The sequence below is a fragment of the Temnothorax longispinosus genome, chromosome 7 (assembly GCF_030848805.1).
Source record: "Temnothorax longispinosus isolate EJ_2023e chromosome 7, Tlon_JGU_v1, whole genome shotgun sequence".
Taxonomy (NCBI): domain Eukaryota; kingdom Metazoa; phylum Arthropoda; class Insecta; order Hymenoptera; family Formicidae; genus Temnothorax; species Temnothorax longispinosus.
In genome coordinates this window covers 15643592-15663605 of record NC_092364.1, presented here as the reverse complement: position 1 = coordinate 15663605, position 20014 = coordinate 15643592, and the positions used below count along the sequence as shown (strand labels likewise).

Here is a 20014-nt window from a genome sequence, read left to right as displayed (position 1 = left end):
GCTACTTCTAGAAGATGAAGATGATAAAAAAATTGTATCTCGACTTGTTCCGCGATCCAAAATGACGAAATGCCGAGGACCGTGGCGGTTTATATAACAAGGAAGCTTGTAACAAGGAAAGTTTCGTGCCTCTAATAGATATTTTGCGAGGAAACGACTAAAATTTGTAGCGGCACTATATAATCCAGCTATCTCTCTCCCTTTCTCTTTGCGTTATAACAACGCTAACGATATGAGACAAAATATATAAATTACTTAATTTTCTCTCCATACAGAGTCTGTTGCAGAAAGTGCAATAATTGTTCCGGGAACAATACCGTAACTATTTCCAAGAAACCGACGTATCGTACATATACGAAATGCGCGAACTGACGAAAGGAAATTCCTCGCATAAAATTGTGGAAAAGTACCGCAAGACAATTTACGCGTAATACTCATTTTGTGTAAATTCGTAGTGGCTAATTACTACGAGCAACTTGTACTTAGAGTTGTGCGCTCTCTTATCGTCGGTTACTTTGCCAATTTAATTTTTTACACGTATATTATGGAGAGCGCAACAAGAACACACGTCTCGACTCACAATCAAATGAATAATAACTAATGTAATAAATAATAAGCCAATTACTTTTCCTCTGACAATTATCCACTATGGACGTTTAATTGGCAAGGTTGTGTATTGCGTATTGCAATTATGTCCACGTGATGACATTTGACTTTTTTAATATTACTATTTTTTATTCTCAAGAAGAGATTTTCAATAATTACTCTCTCTATAACGAGGATTGCGAATATTCTTTAAGTGAACTCACGGTAATTATACTATACATAGTTTTTTTTACTATACATGGTTTGTCCAACTTGAATTTAAGTCATTTTTTTAAACCTGAGAGATCGTCGGGAATGAAAATCCGATTTTACACGAAGCAGTCGTACGAAATGTGTGCTGTTTGTATGTGTGCGGCATACACACATATACACGTGGCATGGATACGTGTTCCATGCATTCGTGTACTCGTCCGTGAGTGCACACGCGCCCACAAAGTGTTACGTTTGTTATATGGCGGTCGCGGTATGTGGGTCAGGAAGCCGGCATTACTAACAAGTGACTCGATTCGAGGTGACTCGTGAAGCGACACACACCGCTAGCTTTCGTCGCGCCGAATTTCCACCTTCTTACCAGATTTGGTAGAAGGTGGCCCCTCGCTACTCTTCGATCCAATACTTCTTGTACGATCGTGCCTCGTAAAGATGACCGCGGAGATAATGCCTTGCACTCAGTTCCGCGACTGGCACAAGGTAGCTCGAATCAGCTCCCTCGAGAATCGCACTGTTAATCCGATGCGATCCACATTGCAGCGTACACGCACCGGTCAAGTGTTGAATAATTCAGCAATATATAAAAACAGTATCTTTGTCAAGTACGTATATCTTTTAGCTACCGAATAAGATTGTACGTAAATGTCTCTTTATTAAAAAAATATATATACTTATATTTACATTTTTACACGAAAATAAATATTCACAAATACTTGCACCTGCTCTGATGGAACATTCGTTCGAAACTTGGCTCTTTATGGAGACTTCAATGCGCGGTATTAAATGTGTGTCGCGCGCGCGCTCTTCCTCGCGCGCGTTGCGTTTTCTGCATCGAACACGCGGCCAACGTTTTGATCCTCGCTTTACTGTCGGTCGAGTATCCGCTCTACCGCAAAGTAGAATAAACAAGAGGTAAAGTAATCGAGAGCCTCGCGTGGCTGCCTCAATTCAGCGCGCCGTAAAGCAGCCGGCATGAATGCAACGCATGCGACCGCATGCGTCGGCGATACACGCGCGCGTAGACGACGCCGGTCGCATGCTCGCGCATTTAATTTCTAATTGAATAATCGATCGCGACCTCTCTTGATCGAGTGGCACGGAATGCGGCAGACAGCTATGCGTCGTTGTAAGAACCCGGTTACGTAGCTTTCGACTTATCCATTGCTATTCTCTCTCTTATAAGAAAAAGTTTATGAATATAGATATAATATAAATATAAGATATTTTGCACTGCAAATATAAACTACCTAAAAGTTTCAAAAATTTGCTTGACCTTCTTTCTATAAAATTATTCGAAAATTATTATATAGCCTGCACGAATCATTATTTATTTATGCATTCTCGGCAACAAAGATAATTATAATTTATCCCTCCTGTTAACGTTGTCAAAAAAGATATCTTCGAATTAAGCAAGAACAATTATTTTATGTCGTATGGACACGTATAGAAAATATATAGGAAATGCAGTTTTTCTTTTGCAATTTTTCGAAGTCCTTAGCGACGATCGCTGGAGCAAAAATGTATCCCGACGTGAAACACTTTTAAAACGCACGTAGACTATTAAATTTCATGGTTGTGTTGATCAGCACGCACGGCGGTCTACCAAAGATAGAATTATGGACGCTCCTCATTGTTAGCATCACGTAGAAACTATAATTAACTCGGACGAGGAAGCGCTGAGGGTTAGGCAAGCGGGTTTAGGGTGACGCGGTTGGGTGACTGCCTTCTTAGTCCTTCCTGCTTAAACGCAAAGAATCTAGATTCTGCGAAGAAACAAGATTGCACGCTACACCTAAACAAAAACTATATATAATTATACTATATAATCAAATAATAATGCTAAAATTTGGAAAAATAATTTTTTCAGGATAACGTTAAAAATAAAAATAAATTTAAAAATATATAAGTAAATGCTTTATAGGGTAAACTCGGATAAGATGGCCATAAAGGAAATATGGCCAACCTATGTTCTTTCAATCTAGCTCGTCATGAAACATCGAATGAACATGTGTTGGCCATCTTTCTTCTATGGCCATCTTACCCGAGTTTACCCTATAAATGTTAGAAACGTTTTGGTTGCGTATGGAGGTTGCGGATTCTGTTGCATTATATTTTACATGGAGCATCTTTCTTCCGCGATTTATTTAATTCGTCGCGTTACGAAAAAGAAGCGACTTAAGCACGTACAAATTACGGTCCCCACTTGTGCTTTTCGCAAAATTATACACATATTGTTCTCAATCGCGAGTACATTGCTACAAATTGCCGTAGAATTTCCACGAGTTTTCACAATTGCGTGCACTCTTGCAGGAACTCTACATACGTTATTTTCTCCGAGATACCTTGTTTCCATTTCTACGGTCCCATGTCGAGCGGCGCACTTCGCTCTGCAATTATATCCCGTATGACGATTGTATGCTGGTAATTATTAATTATCGTGCGGAATAGAAATGTCGAGAATTATGCGGATCTGGGAGATTTATATCCGTAATCCTTAGAATTAACTTTGAACGTAAAGCACCGGTTGTAACTTGGATTAGACGTTTTCGACATTTTACCGTAACGACAACACGTTACGCGATGCACGTAAGCTGCAGTAAGCTGTGCATTGCTAACATTTCGTTGTCGTTTGCTGCAAAGTTACTAGCACTTTCTTAAAATCTTTATTAACATTTTTATTAACATGATTGCAAATACATAGTCAAAAATATAATTGATTTAATACCGATATCTATACACCAATCATATCATATTCAATTGCTTCTTGAAAAAGGATTTTTAATTTATCGAATGCGAGCATTGGTCACATCAAAAATTCAGTAACAATATATAGACAAAAACGCGCGCGTTTATTTTTCTTTTTTTCCTATGCAACTATCGAGACGTTTTACCTGCTGCAACACGTTGCATTCTTTCAGGCTCCTTTTATCGGAAGGTCGACGAAAATTTCTTCTTTATAAAAAAAAGGACGTAGTAAATCTGACCATCCTAAGGGATCGTGTTCTCGCTGCTCGGTGACGCGTCGGCTCGCAGGTTGGCCTGAATACCGGAGGAGAGGCGCGTAAGTAGGAGGGGGGGATGAACAGTCAGTCAGTCGCACAGGCCAGCCTCGTTCCTGATGGCAACCGGCACAGCGGTCGTTACCTGTTGAGGTGGTGGTAGCACGGAACGGCAGGTGGGGGAGCAGAATACCTGGATGACTTCCTGCCGGGGAACAGGCGCCTCAGTCCTCAGGCAAGAACGTTCGACGTCGGTTACAGCTTGTAACTCTACGAGAGACACCGTCCACGAGTTCTACCAGTGGACGCACGAGCACCATTGTCATTGCCACATTAACCCCGTTCGAAAATACCCGGGGGGGAAAAAACAAGTTTGCACGCGCGTTTACTCGATTTCCCCATTCGAACGGGCGAATATCGCGCGTTCAGTGCTCGACGAAAGAAAAGAGAAAAGAGGGTCGGTTTTGCACCCCGAAATGACGTTTCCTCTGAGGTGCATTCGGTGAACTTCTCGAACGGAGTGCGCTCGTTGCGGACATATTGATTACTGTTCCGAATCGGAACAGCTTCCTCGACAGTTTTCCGGAACGAGAGAGGACGTTCAAGGCCGGAGTTCACGCGGAGGTTTGCGCTCGTGAACGAAATGGAACGCAGAACGATTTTCGTCCTTTTCATCACTCTGGCCACCAAAGGTGCGTGAATTCTTTTGTACGTTCATTCGGTAATCGGTTATCGATATAGATATGTGTTAATCATGAATTATATCAGTATTTGGAATAATGCTCAAAAATATTTCTCCTGATAATGAGGAAAGAAAGACAAAGAGGTTTTCAAAGATACTCAAATAAAAATATGCAGAAACTATATATTTCAGATATATTTAAACAATAAACTGTCATTTCATAAATAAATAATCTTAATCTAATCATGAATTCTTTCAACAATACATATGACAATACATAATTTAGCTAAAATGTGTAGCTAAATGGATAATTCTTAATAGATAGATTTTGCATAGGTAATATTATTTTCATTAAAAATATACATACATAAAACACACATATGCAACATATAATAATAATAATAACTGAAGTACCTATATATATGTGATTTAAATTAACACAAATATATTAATCTTTAATTTCCTAATTAAAAATAATAGCTTAACAGAAAAAGAAATAATTTAAAACATCTTTTAACATAAAAATATATGACAAAATATTTTTTAAATATTCTTTTAAGTGATAATTGTTGTTTAACCCTCCGTAGTCCACCGGGTCAATTTGACCCGAGCCTCAACTTTGCTCGTAAATATCTTGCGCGTAACTTGAAAATTGGCGGACATGACGCCCTCTAGCTGTAGTTCAAAAAACAAAAAAAAATTTTTTTTTTAAACGAAAATTTTTTGCGAATTTTTTTTATATGTTAAAAATTTCTGAGGCACTTCTTTTTTTGTAGCAATTAATTTAGCAATATCACAAGTGCATTCGAGAATTTTTTCAACACGATCGGTGGATAAATGGTCAAATGGCAAACGATCAAAGTTCGTCTCGGGTCAAAATGACCCAGAGTGACTTCCTTGTTTGAAAAAATAGGTGTGACTACGGAGGGTTAATCAATGAATGGAGAATTATCTCGTTCTTGAAATTACATACGATCCTTAAAAGAATCATTAACTTTATATTTTATTATTATATGTACAAATGATTAAAAAAGATTTATATCTTGTATTGCATAAAATGAAACTCGATATAAAATCGGTTATTTTCATGATTGCCTTAATCGCACTTTTGTGTAACGCTTCGTTATGAATTTTCCATAAAACGTAATTGGATATCTTTTTAGAAATCTTTAATATAGCGGACAGGCGCTTCGTGCAAAGATGGATTAATCTCCCGTGGAAAATATAATGGCTCATTAACGCACTGGGGAGATTACAATAATAATCATTACTGCACCCTATTCACTTGTCGCTTTCTAAACGCCAAGATATTTAATGAGTCGACTGATTATGAGACAATGCTTACAGTTCGTAACGACAGTCCTCTACTTTACGTATCATTGAAACACTCTATTTTGCGGAACCGCCGGACGAAACTACCGCTAATCAAGCACGCCTATATATACGGCGACTAATCGAACGTTATAAATTAATTATACGATCTTCTAAATATTAGTGCCAACTTTCGAATTTTGTTCGCGTTATGTACGAGCAAATTATGACGTCGCATATTTTAGCTGGGGTTTTCATAAAATAAAGGAAACGGATTTTCCAAATTAGAAAAGTCTACTTACTTTTTAAAATAATAATTTTACTCGCATTGACGGTGAAAAAAAGTATTCGTAATACATGCAAATTTAATGTACTTAAATAAGTAATATATGATTGCATTTCTCAGAGATATGCGTAATAGATATAATTTTTCCATAATGACTAATAGATATCACATGTGCCATTCAATGCAGGGTCAAGATCATCCCACGCTCGCGTTATTGAACTTAACAACGGATTACCAAAGCACTCGTTTACATATGCAATCCGCTGACGAGAAGTATCTGAAAATAAGCGAAGAACTTACTCGTTAATTAGCGCTTGATGTATGTGATGCGTGCGGATTATAGTCTGTACGTATTTTCGTGAGAGGATACACACCGATTCTTTTTTATCTGATCTAAAATTTCACTCGGCATCAGCATCCGTGACGATAAACTGGATCTGCATTAAGGATCATTTAAATGATAACGCGACTGGTAACCGGTAAAGTGGCTTCAATTTAATTAGTACTGGATGATGATTAAAAATGTTTTTAGAAATAAACTAATCACTCCGTAGAAATTCTCTTAATACCGATTGCGCCGTCTCACGATTATCTTGAGCGATAGTCCGTTCATAGATTCAATTTCTATCTCCGGTAGTCCGGTTAAGCGGGATAGTTCTTCAACGTCGTGTTAGCTGCAAGACGCCGCTACGCTCGTTCTGAAGGGGCACGTGTTCGTCGTTGCACGCCTAAACGCGCGTCTCGCAAATGAGACGTGGCGTACTCACGCAGCACGCATTCTCATCTTTATCGCGCACGCAGGTAATCGACTTTCCACGATTCTCGCTCGTTTTTTCTACGGCGTGGAAAGTGGCCGACGGAGCGGTTTTAACGCGGCAAATAACGTGAGAAGTTCGCGAAGATTCGTATAGCCCGATTATCACTCGGTCGCGGGACGCAGTCGTGAGGAAAGTCGTTTACCCCATTTACTGGCGGTACGCTGCCGCGAAAACAAAAATTTTTATAATAGCTCGAAGTGGTAATTTCGCAGGACGTACTCAAAGAACAGAAATTTATGTTATTCCATGCAATTTAACAGGAAATTACGTTAAGTGCTTTCATACCGGTTTTGATTTGCAGTAAGCTCGACAGTGGTAATTTTTTATAATTTCTCATTGATTGTGATTTGGCAATGGTGTGATCTTATAAGTTATGAGAATAGGAGAAGGTCCGGAATTGCCAAGCAAATTATCGAATTCAGATTTAGTGAGATATATATTCAATTCATTCGATGCTAGCGGCTCGGTGACGAGAATTAGACTGACTCTTTGTCCGGCGCGAGTCGTTAAAATAAACTTAACAATAAGATATAGTCGTCATAATAATAACAATAGATTAACTTTAAATTTGCAGACCGCAATAGATCCGTTAGATCTAAGAAGTATAGCTCGCACGTTTGTCATTATGTCGTAAGTCCTTGTTTCTTTCGGTGCGTAGTTCCTGTGGTCCTCTTATAACGGGGCAATCGAAACGGGCAATCGAAATTAGACAAAAAAGGTCCTCTTGTCGTTTCTTGATTTACATTTTACGTTAACACGTATGAGACCACTTCCGTAGGTTAATGACCGAGATTGTCTCGCGGTAAGGTGGTGGTTACTTGCATTTCCCACGTGTCGCCGTGCGCGTCAAACTCTTTTTTTTTTCTCCCGCACGCTCCTCCAACACTTCCTCTAACTGCACGTTCTCGACCAGCTGCCTTCTGCCAATTGCCGTTGAGTCATATCCAGTTATTGTCCTCTCGAGTACGTGCCGTTTCCTGTTGAAACTATAGAAGATCAATGCTGTCGTTATCGTTAAATCGATTGGTGTCAGATGTCAACTAGGACGCGAGCAGGTTTCATTAGTTTCATATCATTACTCATTGTTTTATCGAGTCAATCGCTCATCGTTGACAGATGTTCATCTTAATATTCATATTCTCGTTCCAACAAAATCTAAATTAATAGGTAGAATAGATTTCCGCATACGCAGCATTTATTAAACAGTGATTCATCTCTGTTTTATTCACGAGAAACCTGATGATGTTATAAACATGACATCAACGATGTTGCCAACTGCATTCGACTTGCTAAATAATATCATCAGCGCTAGACTTAGAAATTGCCCGCAAGTTTAGAAACGCAGTTTGATTTAAAAAGCAGATGCTTTTTAGAAAATTCTAATTTGCTTTAATGTAATGTTACGAGTAATTTATTTTATATCAAACTTTTGTTGTGATTTATTGCCGAAACTTGAAAAAATTATTAATAATATTATTATATATAAAATAAACATATTATTATATATGATGAAAAAATATATAGCGTTTTTTAATTAAAGTAATTATAATTATCAGTGTGATCTCCTGAAAACAATTGATAGCAGCGCTGACAAGTGTTAAATATATTCCTATTAGGTATTATATTGAAATATCTCAATTATTATCGCTTTTTAACCATTGTTTATCGTCTAAATATCACTTACAATTAGAAACAGTATAATCAGCATTTGAGCTCTCAGAATTATCGACAGAATTGTCGGTTCTCGTGACAAGTGCATGCACTTCCGTCGTATTATGGAACTAATCGCAGCTTCGCGCATGTATGGCTCACACGTATCGCACCTTGAAAACAAAAGGCCGGTGCGTTTAATTAGCTCGGCTCAGTACCCAATTTCCCACAATTCCGTGAAGTAACGGGAGTACTCGGCGAGCTGGCAAGAAAAAGAAGGCGAGTCCGTCGTGTACCTTTTCTCTCCTACTTATGCCCTGATTATCTACTTTTCTTGCGGCGTGGGCGAAACCCCGAACATTGAAAATTACGTGCTGAACTACATACGAACAAAAGCCGATGAGTGCAAGTCGGTAGAATCTGTGAGAAATGAAACTTAGTCGCGGTAAAAAGAAAAGTATTTATATGGAGTCATATATTTACACGGAAAGAGAAACTCCGTGATCATTAATTAATAATTATATAAATGCAAATCGTATATGGTTTGACAATCTAAATTCAATATAATGAATTTTGTGGAAAGGTCATGGGCCAAACGAGCGATAAGGATGTTACCTTATCAAATATAATATAATTTATTATCTCTTAATAAAAAAAATTACTGGAATATTTCAAACTACACAAAGTTTTCATCAGTCATAAAATAAGTAAATCAATAATAATAGCGGAAAAAGAGTTAGGATAATGACAGGTGAAATATAATAAATATAAAAATAAAGTAATATATTATAACTAAATAAAATATTAAAAGTTAAGTAAAAGTAAAAATAAAACTAAATAAAAATATAAAGATATAAACGGACTACACACGAATCACAATTATGAATTTTATGTATCTTATAATACGAGACATCTTGAATTTGTAATTGTATAAGTTGACACATAAAATTATTAAATACAAATATACAATATTAAATATAAAAAACACAACAGCTAAATGATTTCGAAAAGATTCTTAATAAAAAATTTTAACATACAGTATTATTCGTAATGGCATAAAACTGATTTTTGTCATCAATAATTAGCATCTAATTCTATGTTATTTAATTTTAACATAATTGAATTTTTATTTTAAGAGTTACATCAAAAGAGTAATTTACACGGTATTTACCCAAATTTATGCAGTAATTTATGTATTTACACGGTATTTAGATTCAAATATGATCCATATTGACATGAGCATTAAAAATGTGTTTCTACCTCATGTACTTTGAAATGATTATAATCGCGAGCTATCGTTCTTTATTGTCATCAAATACAGGGTTTTACGCGTAAATAACAAAATTTGAAAGTAATACTGGTAATCTGCTAAATATATTTGTCACGGTGGTAAGGCAAGATGATAGACGCGGGTACGACAATCACTTCGTTTTAAGAATAACGGTGAAATGGCGGTGACCTGATATTTACACCGGAATAACTTTTATCCTTTCCATGCGATTCTGACGCGTTGTCTCCATTCTACTGTCCTACATAGGCTCATTTACTCAAGGCACGTGCTACTTGCCATTGTACTTCAAACGCAATTTATCCGAACATTCAAAAATATTTGTAAGAGGAGAATTCTAATGACGTAAGAGGAGAATGTAATTACACGTTCGGAACTTCATAATCAGTGATTATAATTTCTATTGGACCTCACGGTTTTTTTGGCCACTTCTTTTTATTCTTACAATTCCAACAACATCTCGTCCGTAATAATTCGCAGCTTAGTAACTGATTTTTCTGCTTTGCAAGATGATGATCGGTCTCTAATCGATTTCTCGGCAATTCGCGACTATAGGTGGCTGTGTGCATTGGCGATCATGTATAAATGCCGGTAGGATGAAGTACTTTTCAAATCAACCAGACCTCGGCTTCTGCTCCGGTTTACGGCTTAACAATTACGATGATGCTAGCTAGCAACCTACATTAGGCGGATATAACGAACGGTTACTGTTCGCAACGTTTATTTCGATAACACGACCAACGGTTTCCTCGAACGGTCTAATCTATAATTCAGACTTTTATTTACAGTTAATATATTGAAAGAAGTAATTTCCAACTCGCGCGCGAATTTTATATAATTGAATTATACATTTGACATTATAAACGCGAACGATGTTTTGTTTAAAAATTAAACTGCAAAATTTAAATGTCATAATCACAGATAACTGGATTCAGAATAACAGAATCATATAGCACAGTTATTACTTTTTACGATCTCTCGCTTTCAGCAACAGCAAAATTAGACATACTCGAAATTTCGATCGCACGAGATGCGTATTGAATACATTTAACGTTATAAACGCGAACGATCCTTTGTTTAAAGATCAAACTGCGAAATTTAAATATTATAATTACAGATAACTGGATTCAGAATTAAAAAAGTATATTTGCCACTTTACTAGCACAGTATTTATGTTCGTGATTTTTGTTAAAAAATTAATTACTGCTACTGAAGCGGATGGATCGCTCATAAACTGGTTACGCATTTTCCTTGGTGCTATAAATCCGCTGGTGGTTATTGCGATCTTTGTTTTTCGTGGCGCGTGCACGTGATGCATCCTGCATTCCCCCACAGAAATATGAACATGTAACGCGCGTATCGCAACACGAGGCGGATAATGTAGCACCTGCTTCGCGCGTGCCTTACATCGCCGCGATCTTTATCGATCGGCTTCCTCCTTCTCGAAGAAAACTATACACAATGAAACAGGGGATTTAGTATCGAAGTAAGAAATTTATAATGTATTGTGAGACACACACACAATAGAAAATAGTAGACATAAAAATATATTGTAATAACAACGCGAAGCTAAATTTTTATCGGATTGTAATATCTTTTGTCTATTTGCATCTGTAATCAGAAATAATATCACTGTCTCATAGTCTTTAATTTATCTTGAATTGCTGTAAAAATCTGGATTATGAGGCTTTAGAAACACTGTTTCAAGAGAAGAGTGCGTTTAATACTTTTGTTTTTTATGGGATATATTATCTAGTGCATTAATAATAAGTTATTAATGGAATTATGATTGTCTCTATATATAAGCGTTCTTTATAACAAAACTTAAGAAAACGAAAATAAGATTTAAATTAAGCACTTTTGAGACAGAAATACCGTTTATAATCTCCTTCATATATCGATAACCGTTATATATCGATAAAATTCACTATAAGAATTACCACTAAAGATATATTTTAATTCACATTTCTTCATCGTGTTTTCCGGTAGCGCTTGTCGGATAGATGTTTGACGCGATAGTGATATAATAATGAAATTAACGGGGCTCGCTCGTAGTTACTCCATCTGTTGCGTTTCCTCGTGGTCATTCTTTGCGCGACTGGCCGGCTGGTCGACCGCTCTGCGATTCCTAGTTGGCGCATCGCACGCGCGACTATAAGAACGCACGATAAATATGTTAATTGAATAGTGCGGACCGTTACGCACTCAACCCACGAGGCGTCGATTGTGTGTTGTTGGCGATAGCACCGTTTGGTTGCTCGTTTCGAACGGAATGCCATCCCTAAATCGTCAAGAACATGTCCGAAGCATTAACGCGCTTAAAGATTTATTCTATCGCGAATGACATACGTTCTTTTCTTTGATAGCTACATATTAGGTATCTTCTTAGTGTGCCATATCAGGTCTCCCTGAGATCACTTTAGATTTTGGCAATCACCTTAGAGAAAGAAAGAGAGAGAGAGAGAGAGAGAGAGAGCTGTGTGTTTTATGATTATGTTTATATAGGTACCACGTACAAAGTGCTGCCAGGGCATTGGGCATGGGATTAAGGAGGCTTTTTGTTTTAGGTTTAAAATAATGTCCTATGGAAAACACGCAATAAAGATTGGTTTTCCGTTATCTTTTCTGATAACCCTATGATAAAATCGAGGTATAATGGCGATGAGAGTCGTGATCAAACTCGGGACCTGCTGACTACGAGTCGACCGCTCTCATAGTCGACACCCTCGAATGGAATGTCCTTCCTACCTAAATCGCTGAGAGCACGTCTGAAGCATTAACCCGTCAAAGATTCCTCCTATCGCGCATTAGGCGAGTGATTTGCGCTTTTTTCTTACTTTAAGAGCTATGTGGGTATCTTTTAACGAAAGCCATTATGTTATACATCTTAATTCTTAAATGTGATAGGGAATTTTTAAACGTTTATGAGTAATGATAACTTTTACAATTATTTTCGTGACTTAAGAAAACATTTCTATTACATTATTATAATATTGCATCTGTACATTGATAGATATAATAGAGAGAGCTTAAGTTTACAATAAAAATTGTTATAATTGTGTCGAGTTTGGATTCTAATGCGATAAATACACTAAAATGATTTCTATATTTAATTACGACAATTGACTTGTATTTTTTTTTCTCGTATGTGAATTTTACGAGTCGAAAAAATTATGCGGCTTTCAATTTCTAAAACATGACATCAGCAAACCGAGTAACACGTCAAAATTGTAGCTTTCCCACAAATAATCCACATATCCTCGTGTTTAACGATAATACGTGTAAACCGCACATCTTTTTATATATCTACAAAGTCAACGATCCTTACTCTCACGCCGCAACGTCCGCTTTTGCCAAGCGCGTGCGTTGCGCCGCGGTTTCTATAATTTCGCTGCATTCGATGCATCCATCAACACTGCCACCAAACAACGCACCGATGCAAGTCGAGATGCGAGGCGATTTCACTGATTTCAAGACCTGCCTAGTGCCTAGGTACATCCGATGAGATACGCTCGGGATTTACGTTTCGCACGCGATCCGTGCGCGATTCTTACGCAACGTGCGAAGTTCAAAAACCGTTCAACACTACGCTTAACACTACGCTTTGTCGAGAACTGACGCGTGAAATCGGCAATGTTGAAAAAAAAAGAGAAAGAAACTGGAAAGGGAAAAGATTGTTTTAAAAGTCACTATAGAGCTGTAAACATTTTATTACCTATGTGCTTTCTTACAACCTTGCAAACCTTGAGTCTTGTCAAAATTAACACTGTTAAATTCATAGTGTCAAATATATTCAATTTGAATCATTTTTAACCATTCCTATAGGGTAAACTCGGGTAAGATGGCCAACACATGTTCATTCGATGTTTCATGACGAGCTAGATTGAAAGAACGTAGGTTGGCCATCTTACCCGAGTTTACCCTAAGTTGCCACTGCTGCTGACTACTCAATATGTCGTTTATTTAACTAAAACAATGTTAATTTAACTAAACCAATGGAGTTAAAATACCATTTTGTGTTAAAATAATAAATTTTTACAACCATGATGGTTAAAAATAACAAAATGTTATTTAACTCAAGGTATACTGGTTAAATTTTATTCATTAATATTTAATACAGTGAAGAAATAATGATTCACAAATATTTCTAGCAAGAATCTCTCGTAAGAAGAGTAAAACCCACTCAATTGTATTTCATACAATTCGTGAAGAAAGGCTCGTTTATCTGCAAATGCGTGATTGCGAATAGCGTATTTGTGCGTGCGCGTTAAATTCTTGTCGACACGAGGAGGACGGATTATCGCCGGCAAAAGAACAAAGAACTGCGACGGCCGTTGCGCAACGGCGACAAGTGAAATTCGTCAGGTCGTTGAAGTTTACTTCCCTCGGACATCGCATTTCGGATTGGCACACACCGCCGGGGAGTGCAGCGCGCGTCTGCATAGCCGATGACTTCCTAGACGATTGCGCGACTGTTGCAGGATGCGACCGCCGCTCGCTTGCGTTATCGCTTCCGTTACGTCGTCTCACCGGCGTTTTACGTCGCTCGCATCCTCCACTCTTTTTTTTTCCTTTCGCGAAAACCGCGGGGCAGAAAACAAGCAGCTCGATATATGTTGCACTTTGCTCGGGTCGAGACTCGTTGGCAACCGCGTGTATGCACGCAAATGACAGGATAGCGATAATGGCGGGTTGCCACCGAGACCGAGTATGTAGTATGCAGTATTTCTGCGTTTATTTCTGTCTGCGTACCCGCGGTGAAACGTGACGAGATGGAAGGGCGGTAGTGTAATCAAGAGCGGCTCCGGGCGTTTCTGTATCTGCCGGCGCAAAGTTGAGGTATGCCTCGCTTTCATCCAGTAGTTGTTATCCAGTCGGAATCCAGATTGGCGGAAAGTGGACGTGCGGCGTTGCGAAATACGTGAAATTCTGGGCTGATCTTGTTACCGAGGAGAAATTCCTAAGACAGCAGCACAGTTCCCGAACTGTAAAACGTTAAGAATGGAGAATGATGCGAATTAAATTTTAGAGGTAGAAGCAACGTTATATGTTAATCTTTGTTCACACATCTTGAGTTCAACTAATGCCTGCGAATTAGCTCCTTTTTGACAAACGGCTTTGCTGTATTGCAGCGTTATGTTATGGTGCCATAAACTTACCCCGCTTTGCAACGCCTTTCGCAATTCGCTAACAGCGGATGTGTATTTAGACCGAACCTATGTTTTTCATCCGTCGCAGGAAAAGGCGAAATAATGTAAAACACTTAAGACGGGGGAGGGCGACTATAGTTTCCTGTGCTCACTTTCGTTGCGCAAGGGGCGATACCGGATTACATAAATAAGACCCTTTCGTTTCGCGCGAGAGTAACGCATAAAACGTTGGCTATCGTCGGCGCTCGGTGATTCGAGCATTTTGCTCAGGAAGGTGACGAGACTCCGCCGCCCATTGAAATCATCGGCTTGAAAACGGCAGCGGCAATCCCCGATGAGGCAACGTCCCGCCTTGCATCGCGCCGGGCACCGCTGATGGGCTCGGGTGCGTGATGATGTGGGGTTGCGTGTCTTCGATATGGCGAAGAGATTGAAAAGCGCGGAGCTCACTCGCGATGCACTCGCCGATGGCCGGCCAGAAAACGCGTTGCATTACTCGTGCAATTAGTCATGAGAGATTGAATCGCCCAGATAGCCGAGAGTGGATATCCTTTGTGCGCGAGGAGCTAACAGCTCTCGGCGCGAGAATTCGCGCGCGCCGCCGAGGCATTCGAGGCGCAATTTCGCGCCGTGAAATAGACGCGCGCGCGATTAGGCGTGATCATCGAGGAAAAACGTTTCCGTGCACCGCGGTTGTTACGAAAGGAAGAAACGTGCAATTACAGAAATATGTGATTGAAACAGCATCTTCTCGCGTCTTTTGCATTCTTCAGAAAATATATCCGGTAAAATCCGACTGCTTAATTTATGTGCATCGTAACTTCCGTAGAACGGTGATTGCGAATCGATAACACGCGACAGGCTAGCGTTGTAGAAAGGAAAACAAGAACGACTGCATTAATTAGCACGTCGCGTCGTTCTGGATAACTATCGTCGCCATACGAGGACAAAAGTGAAACCTCCCGGTACATAGAAACTAGGTCTCTGCACTTGAATAACAACGTAAAATCGATTAATATTACAGTATGATCAGATTCAATTAAAATACGACAATTGCATTGCCATTTAAATATTTATATGTAGTAAAAAGTTGTATATAATTATATACACGTCTAATTATATGTGTAAGACACATTTTTCACGTGCGTGTATATGCAGCTAGCAGGAGAAAAAAGTTTCCTCGAATCCATTATATTTTAATTCACGAAAGAAAGTTATATCTTAAGTTTAAATACAGAGGAGAGACGCAGAGTAGACTCTGTGACACAATTCTTTTTTTCTATTATTATCTCTTTTTCTAATGCCGTTATCTATTTTTAATGTCATTATGATTCTAAGATCTATGTTGCATCTTTTTACGAAACTTACATCAGTACGTGAATAAATGTTTCTATGAATATGAATAAATCTATTTATCTGCAGGCGCGCCGTTATTCGCGGAATACCTGGTGATAATCGCATTAAAATAATAAGAAACGCATCGCGTTGCAGGGTCCAACGGCGCCGGATGCGGTTACCCGGGTGCACCGGCACATAGCAGCGTGCGCTTCACCGGCGGAGGTATCGACGACATCGTAGACGAGGAGGACGCCCTCGTTAAGGATACCGCGTTTCCTGAGGGCACCATAGCTACGTATTCCTGCGAGCGAGGATTCGAGCTTCTGGGACCAGCGAGAAGGGAATGTCAACCCGGCGGCACGTGGGAACCGGAAGGCGTGCCCTTCTGCGGTAAGTATCTTCCATATTTTCACTCGTAATTATCTCAAATACAAATTTACTTCCTTTGGCCGACAGTATTATACAATCATGACGTATGATATTTTATCGTTAAGCGTAATATGTCTTATCGAAACGTTTATATCCGCAAAAATAAGTTCTATAGGAATGATGAGTATGTTTCATAAATTACAAATATAATGTATGTGATTTAATATGATAATGCGACAGCGTAATTGAAGACTCGCGGCAAATATCGTTAGTCAGCTCGATGCAAAATGTCTCAGACGTCTCTCTTTCTTTCATCCTTCCTAGATTCTAATTTTGAATGAATCTCTTTGGAAATGTTTAGTTTTTAGTAATTTTTGACTTAAAAATTTATTTAAACACATTGTTAAAGTAAAAGAAATTGAATTCAGAAAATAAGTAGGAAAGAAATTCGGTTTCTCCAAATAGATGTTCATTTTTAATCGTCTATAAGTAGTTCGGAAACTACAATCCCTCTATTAGTTCCTCAGTGTTTTCGTGAAGGAGAAATCGAGTCCAAGCTGGACAGAGAATCCGTAAGGAAAGTATGACTTAAGTCTGGGACATATTCGCATAGGATTGGACATCTTCGTACGGAATATAGCCGCGCCTTTCTATAAATTACATTCGACGCGAACGGCCGATGACACTCGGCTTGTATTTGTGCGTCCACGCTGTTTCGGGGAGGCAAGTGACCCGGTTCCACGTGTCCTTGACCGAGCAGGTCCGACGACGACGACGACGACTGGCACGAGAGGTGCCCCCGGTGGGGGCAGTGCACCGTTAACTCTGAACCTGTTACTGCCTATATAAGAGCGCCCGCGGCCTTCCCAACCTCGCGCGCATTCCTCAGACAGAGACCTGTCAGACTCTCTTCGCTGTCCTTGGACCGGGTCGAACGAATTCACCCCGTTCTCCGTATGGCCCCGGAAGCCACCTCCGTGTCTTTCTCCCGACGTTTTCGTTACGCCGCTTCCATTATCACATCGCCTATCGCTTATCCCGATCGTAAACTTGTATCCCCGATAAACCCGATTGTTATTTTATTTTTGGACGAGTAAGTTAAAGGAAATACTTGGTTTTTACGCGGGATGAAATGTTCTTTTTTTTTTTCTAACGATATCTATGAAATCCATCGAGCCCAAGACGGCTATTACGCTCATTAGCAAGTTGTTTATGAAGTATTTCACGTGCTTTCGTATACACGTGCGTATACTAATACCTGCGCTTCTTAGCGAGAGATATCTGACCGATAATGGGCGCTTCGTATATTCCGCGTATGTGCTATAGGCAATTACTTATCGCGCGGAATGCGTTTTCTATCCTTACGTTCGAGCATCTCAGGAATGAGGTGACCAATTCTCTCCTTCCATTTCTTCTCAACTGAATGCGCCAATCATAGAGCGAACCAAATGCTTATCGTATCGAGTATTGAGATTTAACAGATCGTAAAGTAATATCTATCAAAAAGCAAAAAAAACTATAATATTATTATGATCATTTCTGTACTTTCTAAAAGTAGATAACATTTATATTTTTTGTCTGGAATTCTTTTCAAATGTATCGATGTCTTCATTTCATACAAGAGAATAGAATTAATATAGCAAGAACATGTTTTTTGAAAGCAATGAATCACACATAGATATTCATTCAAGATTCAAGTACAAGTTTTAATCACTTTTAAAATTGGAAACATTTTGAAAACTCTCATGAAGATATTTGAAACAAGTGGATGCTATTGATTGTAAAACAGTTGCATGATGCAAAATAAATAGCTATTCTTACAAATACTTATAATATTGTAAATCTATTAACGAAAAAATTTTAAATAAAAAATGTTCTGAAAAAGAAATAGATTTTTATGTTTATTACTATGCTATAAATTATTATACGAAATATTATCTGCGCTCTGTTTTCTAAGAAAAACTTTTGAATTTTAATTCTCCGCAGCACGTTGATTCAACTTCAACCTTAATTTAACTGTCCTTTCACCTCCAAAAGAACTAGATCTCGAATCGCAGAGAAAAAGTAAAGTAAACCGCGAACTGACCTATTTTTTGTTTCGTTAGATAGTTGTGCAATTACCTGAATGACTGAATGAAGTGCGCTCACTTCCGGAAATGCATAAAGTCGTCCTGCCTTTTACAATTCTTGCACGTGTTCTCGCGCGAAATTTATCGAAGAGAAAGAGCATGACTCTCGGAGAGAATCGCTGCTCCTGATGAGATCTCTCACGGCCACGCTCCGCGAATTCAACGACAGGCCGAACTGGTCCAGGTTTACGAGAAGTGGCGCCGTGTTGTGGGCGGAAGTGGGTCGCGTGGACACGATGTCGACACGCCCCGATGATTGCAAGGACTGTCTCTTCGTCGCGTGAACCAAGCAGAACGCAGAAAGAGAAAGAATGAGAAAAGAAATGCGTTTGTCAGGTGCCGAATCTCTCCTAATAACGAGCACCAATATAAATTACGATTAATAATTAATAACAGAACCACTTATTCTTTCATTCATTTTACAAATATCTCATATGTAGTTTTCTCGGATTACAAGTAGATCTCATCAGAACATTGACAATGCTTTGACACTTTCATTCATCAATAATGACTTCGTGTGCTGTACAGAATATCGATAATTGATTCTGTAACATACTGAACTAATGAAACTCATACATCAAATCGACGTTCTACTTTGTAAATGAAGAACACGTAAAGAGAGTATGCGCTAGTACGATAATTAATACAAATTAATCTCTGGTAATTAATCTCTAACGACAATCAACATTTTAATCGACCGTGTATGAGAGGTGGTCGTACAGGTCTTCCTCTCTCAATTATACACATCGATACGTGTACATTGTCGTTAAAGATAAATCATGCCTAGAAAAGCATTACTAGATATAGGCGGCCTGATAAAACAGCCGATCGAGATTATTGCAGCCATCGACGATGACGATGCAAACGTAGTTTTTGTCAATGCGCGACATCCTATAGACATATCTAAACGACAGATCTTACTGGAACAAGATTATCGGAATAGGATTATTAGGTCACGATTCTCGATCGATTAGAAAAAAAAGGGACAGGTATGAGTGAAATTGTCTTGATCGGAAAGGCGGAACATTACCCCTGAAATTATTTTCGAATGTCACGGTCATATAAAAATCGTTAACGACTTTTTAACCTGAATGTTTCCAGTTCAACTCTATATTCTTGAACGATAATGTTGCCAATTATCCTCAGCAAATGTTGACACTTAAATATGTTTATGACAT

At 38.7% G+C, this 20014-nt stretch overlaps 1 protein-coding gene across 3 annotated transcripts in view; it reads left to right on the top strand.

The window, feature by feature from the left end:
* LOC139816299 (uncharacterized) overlaps positions 1–20014 on the top strand; it is a 48778-nt gene that overhangs the window by 11545 nt on the left and 17219 nt on the right. For 2 of the 3 annotated variants that reach the window (XR_011732988.1, XM_071783702.1), the window contains exons 3-4: positions 3735–4507; positions 16492–16728. Coding sequence is in view for 1 of the 3 variants with exons in the window: in XM_071783702.1 (XP_071639803.1) it covers positions 4459–4507; positions 16492–16728 (286 nt within the window). In the remaining 2 variants the exon portion in view is untranslated. The remainder of the gene's footprint in view (positions 1–3734; positions 4508–16491; positions 16729–20014) is intronic. The other variant, XM_071783703.1, reaches the window with a different exon arrangement.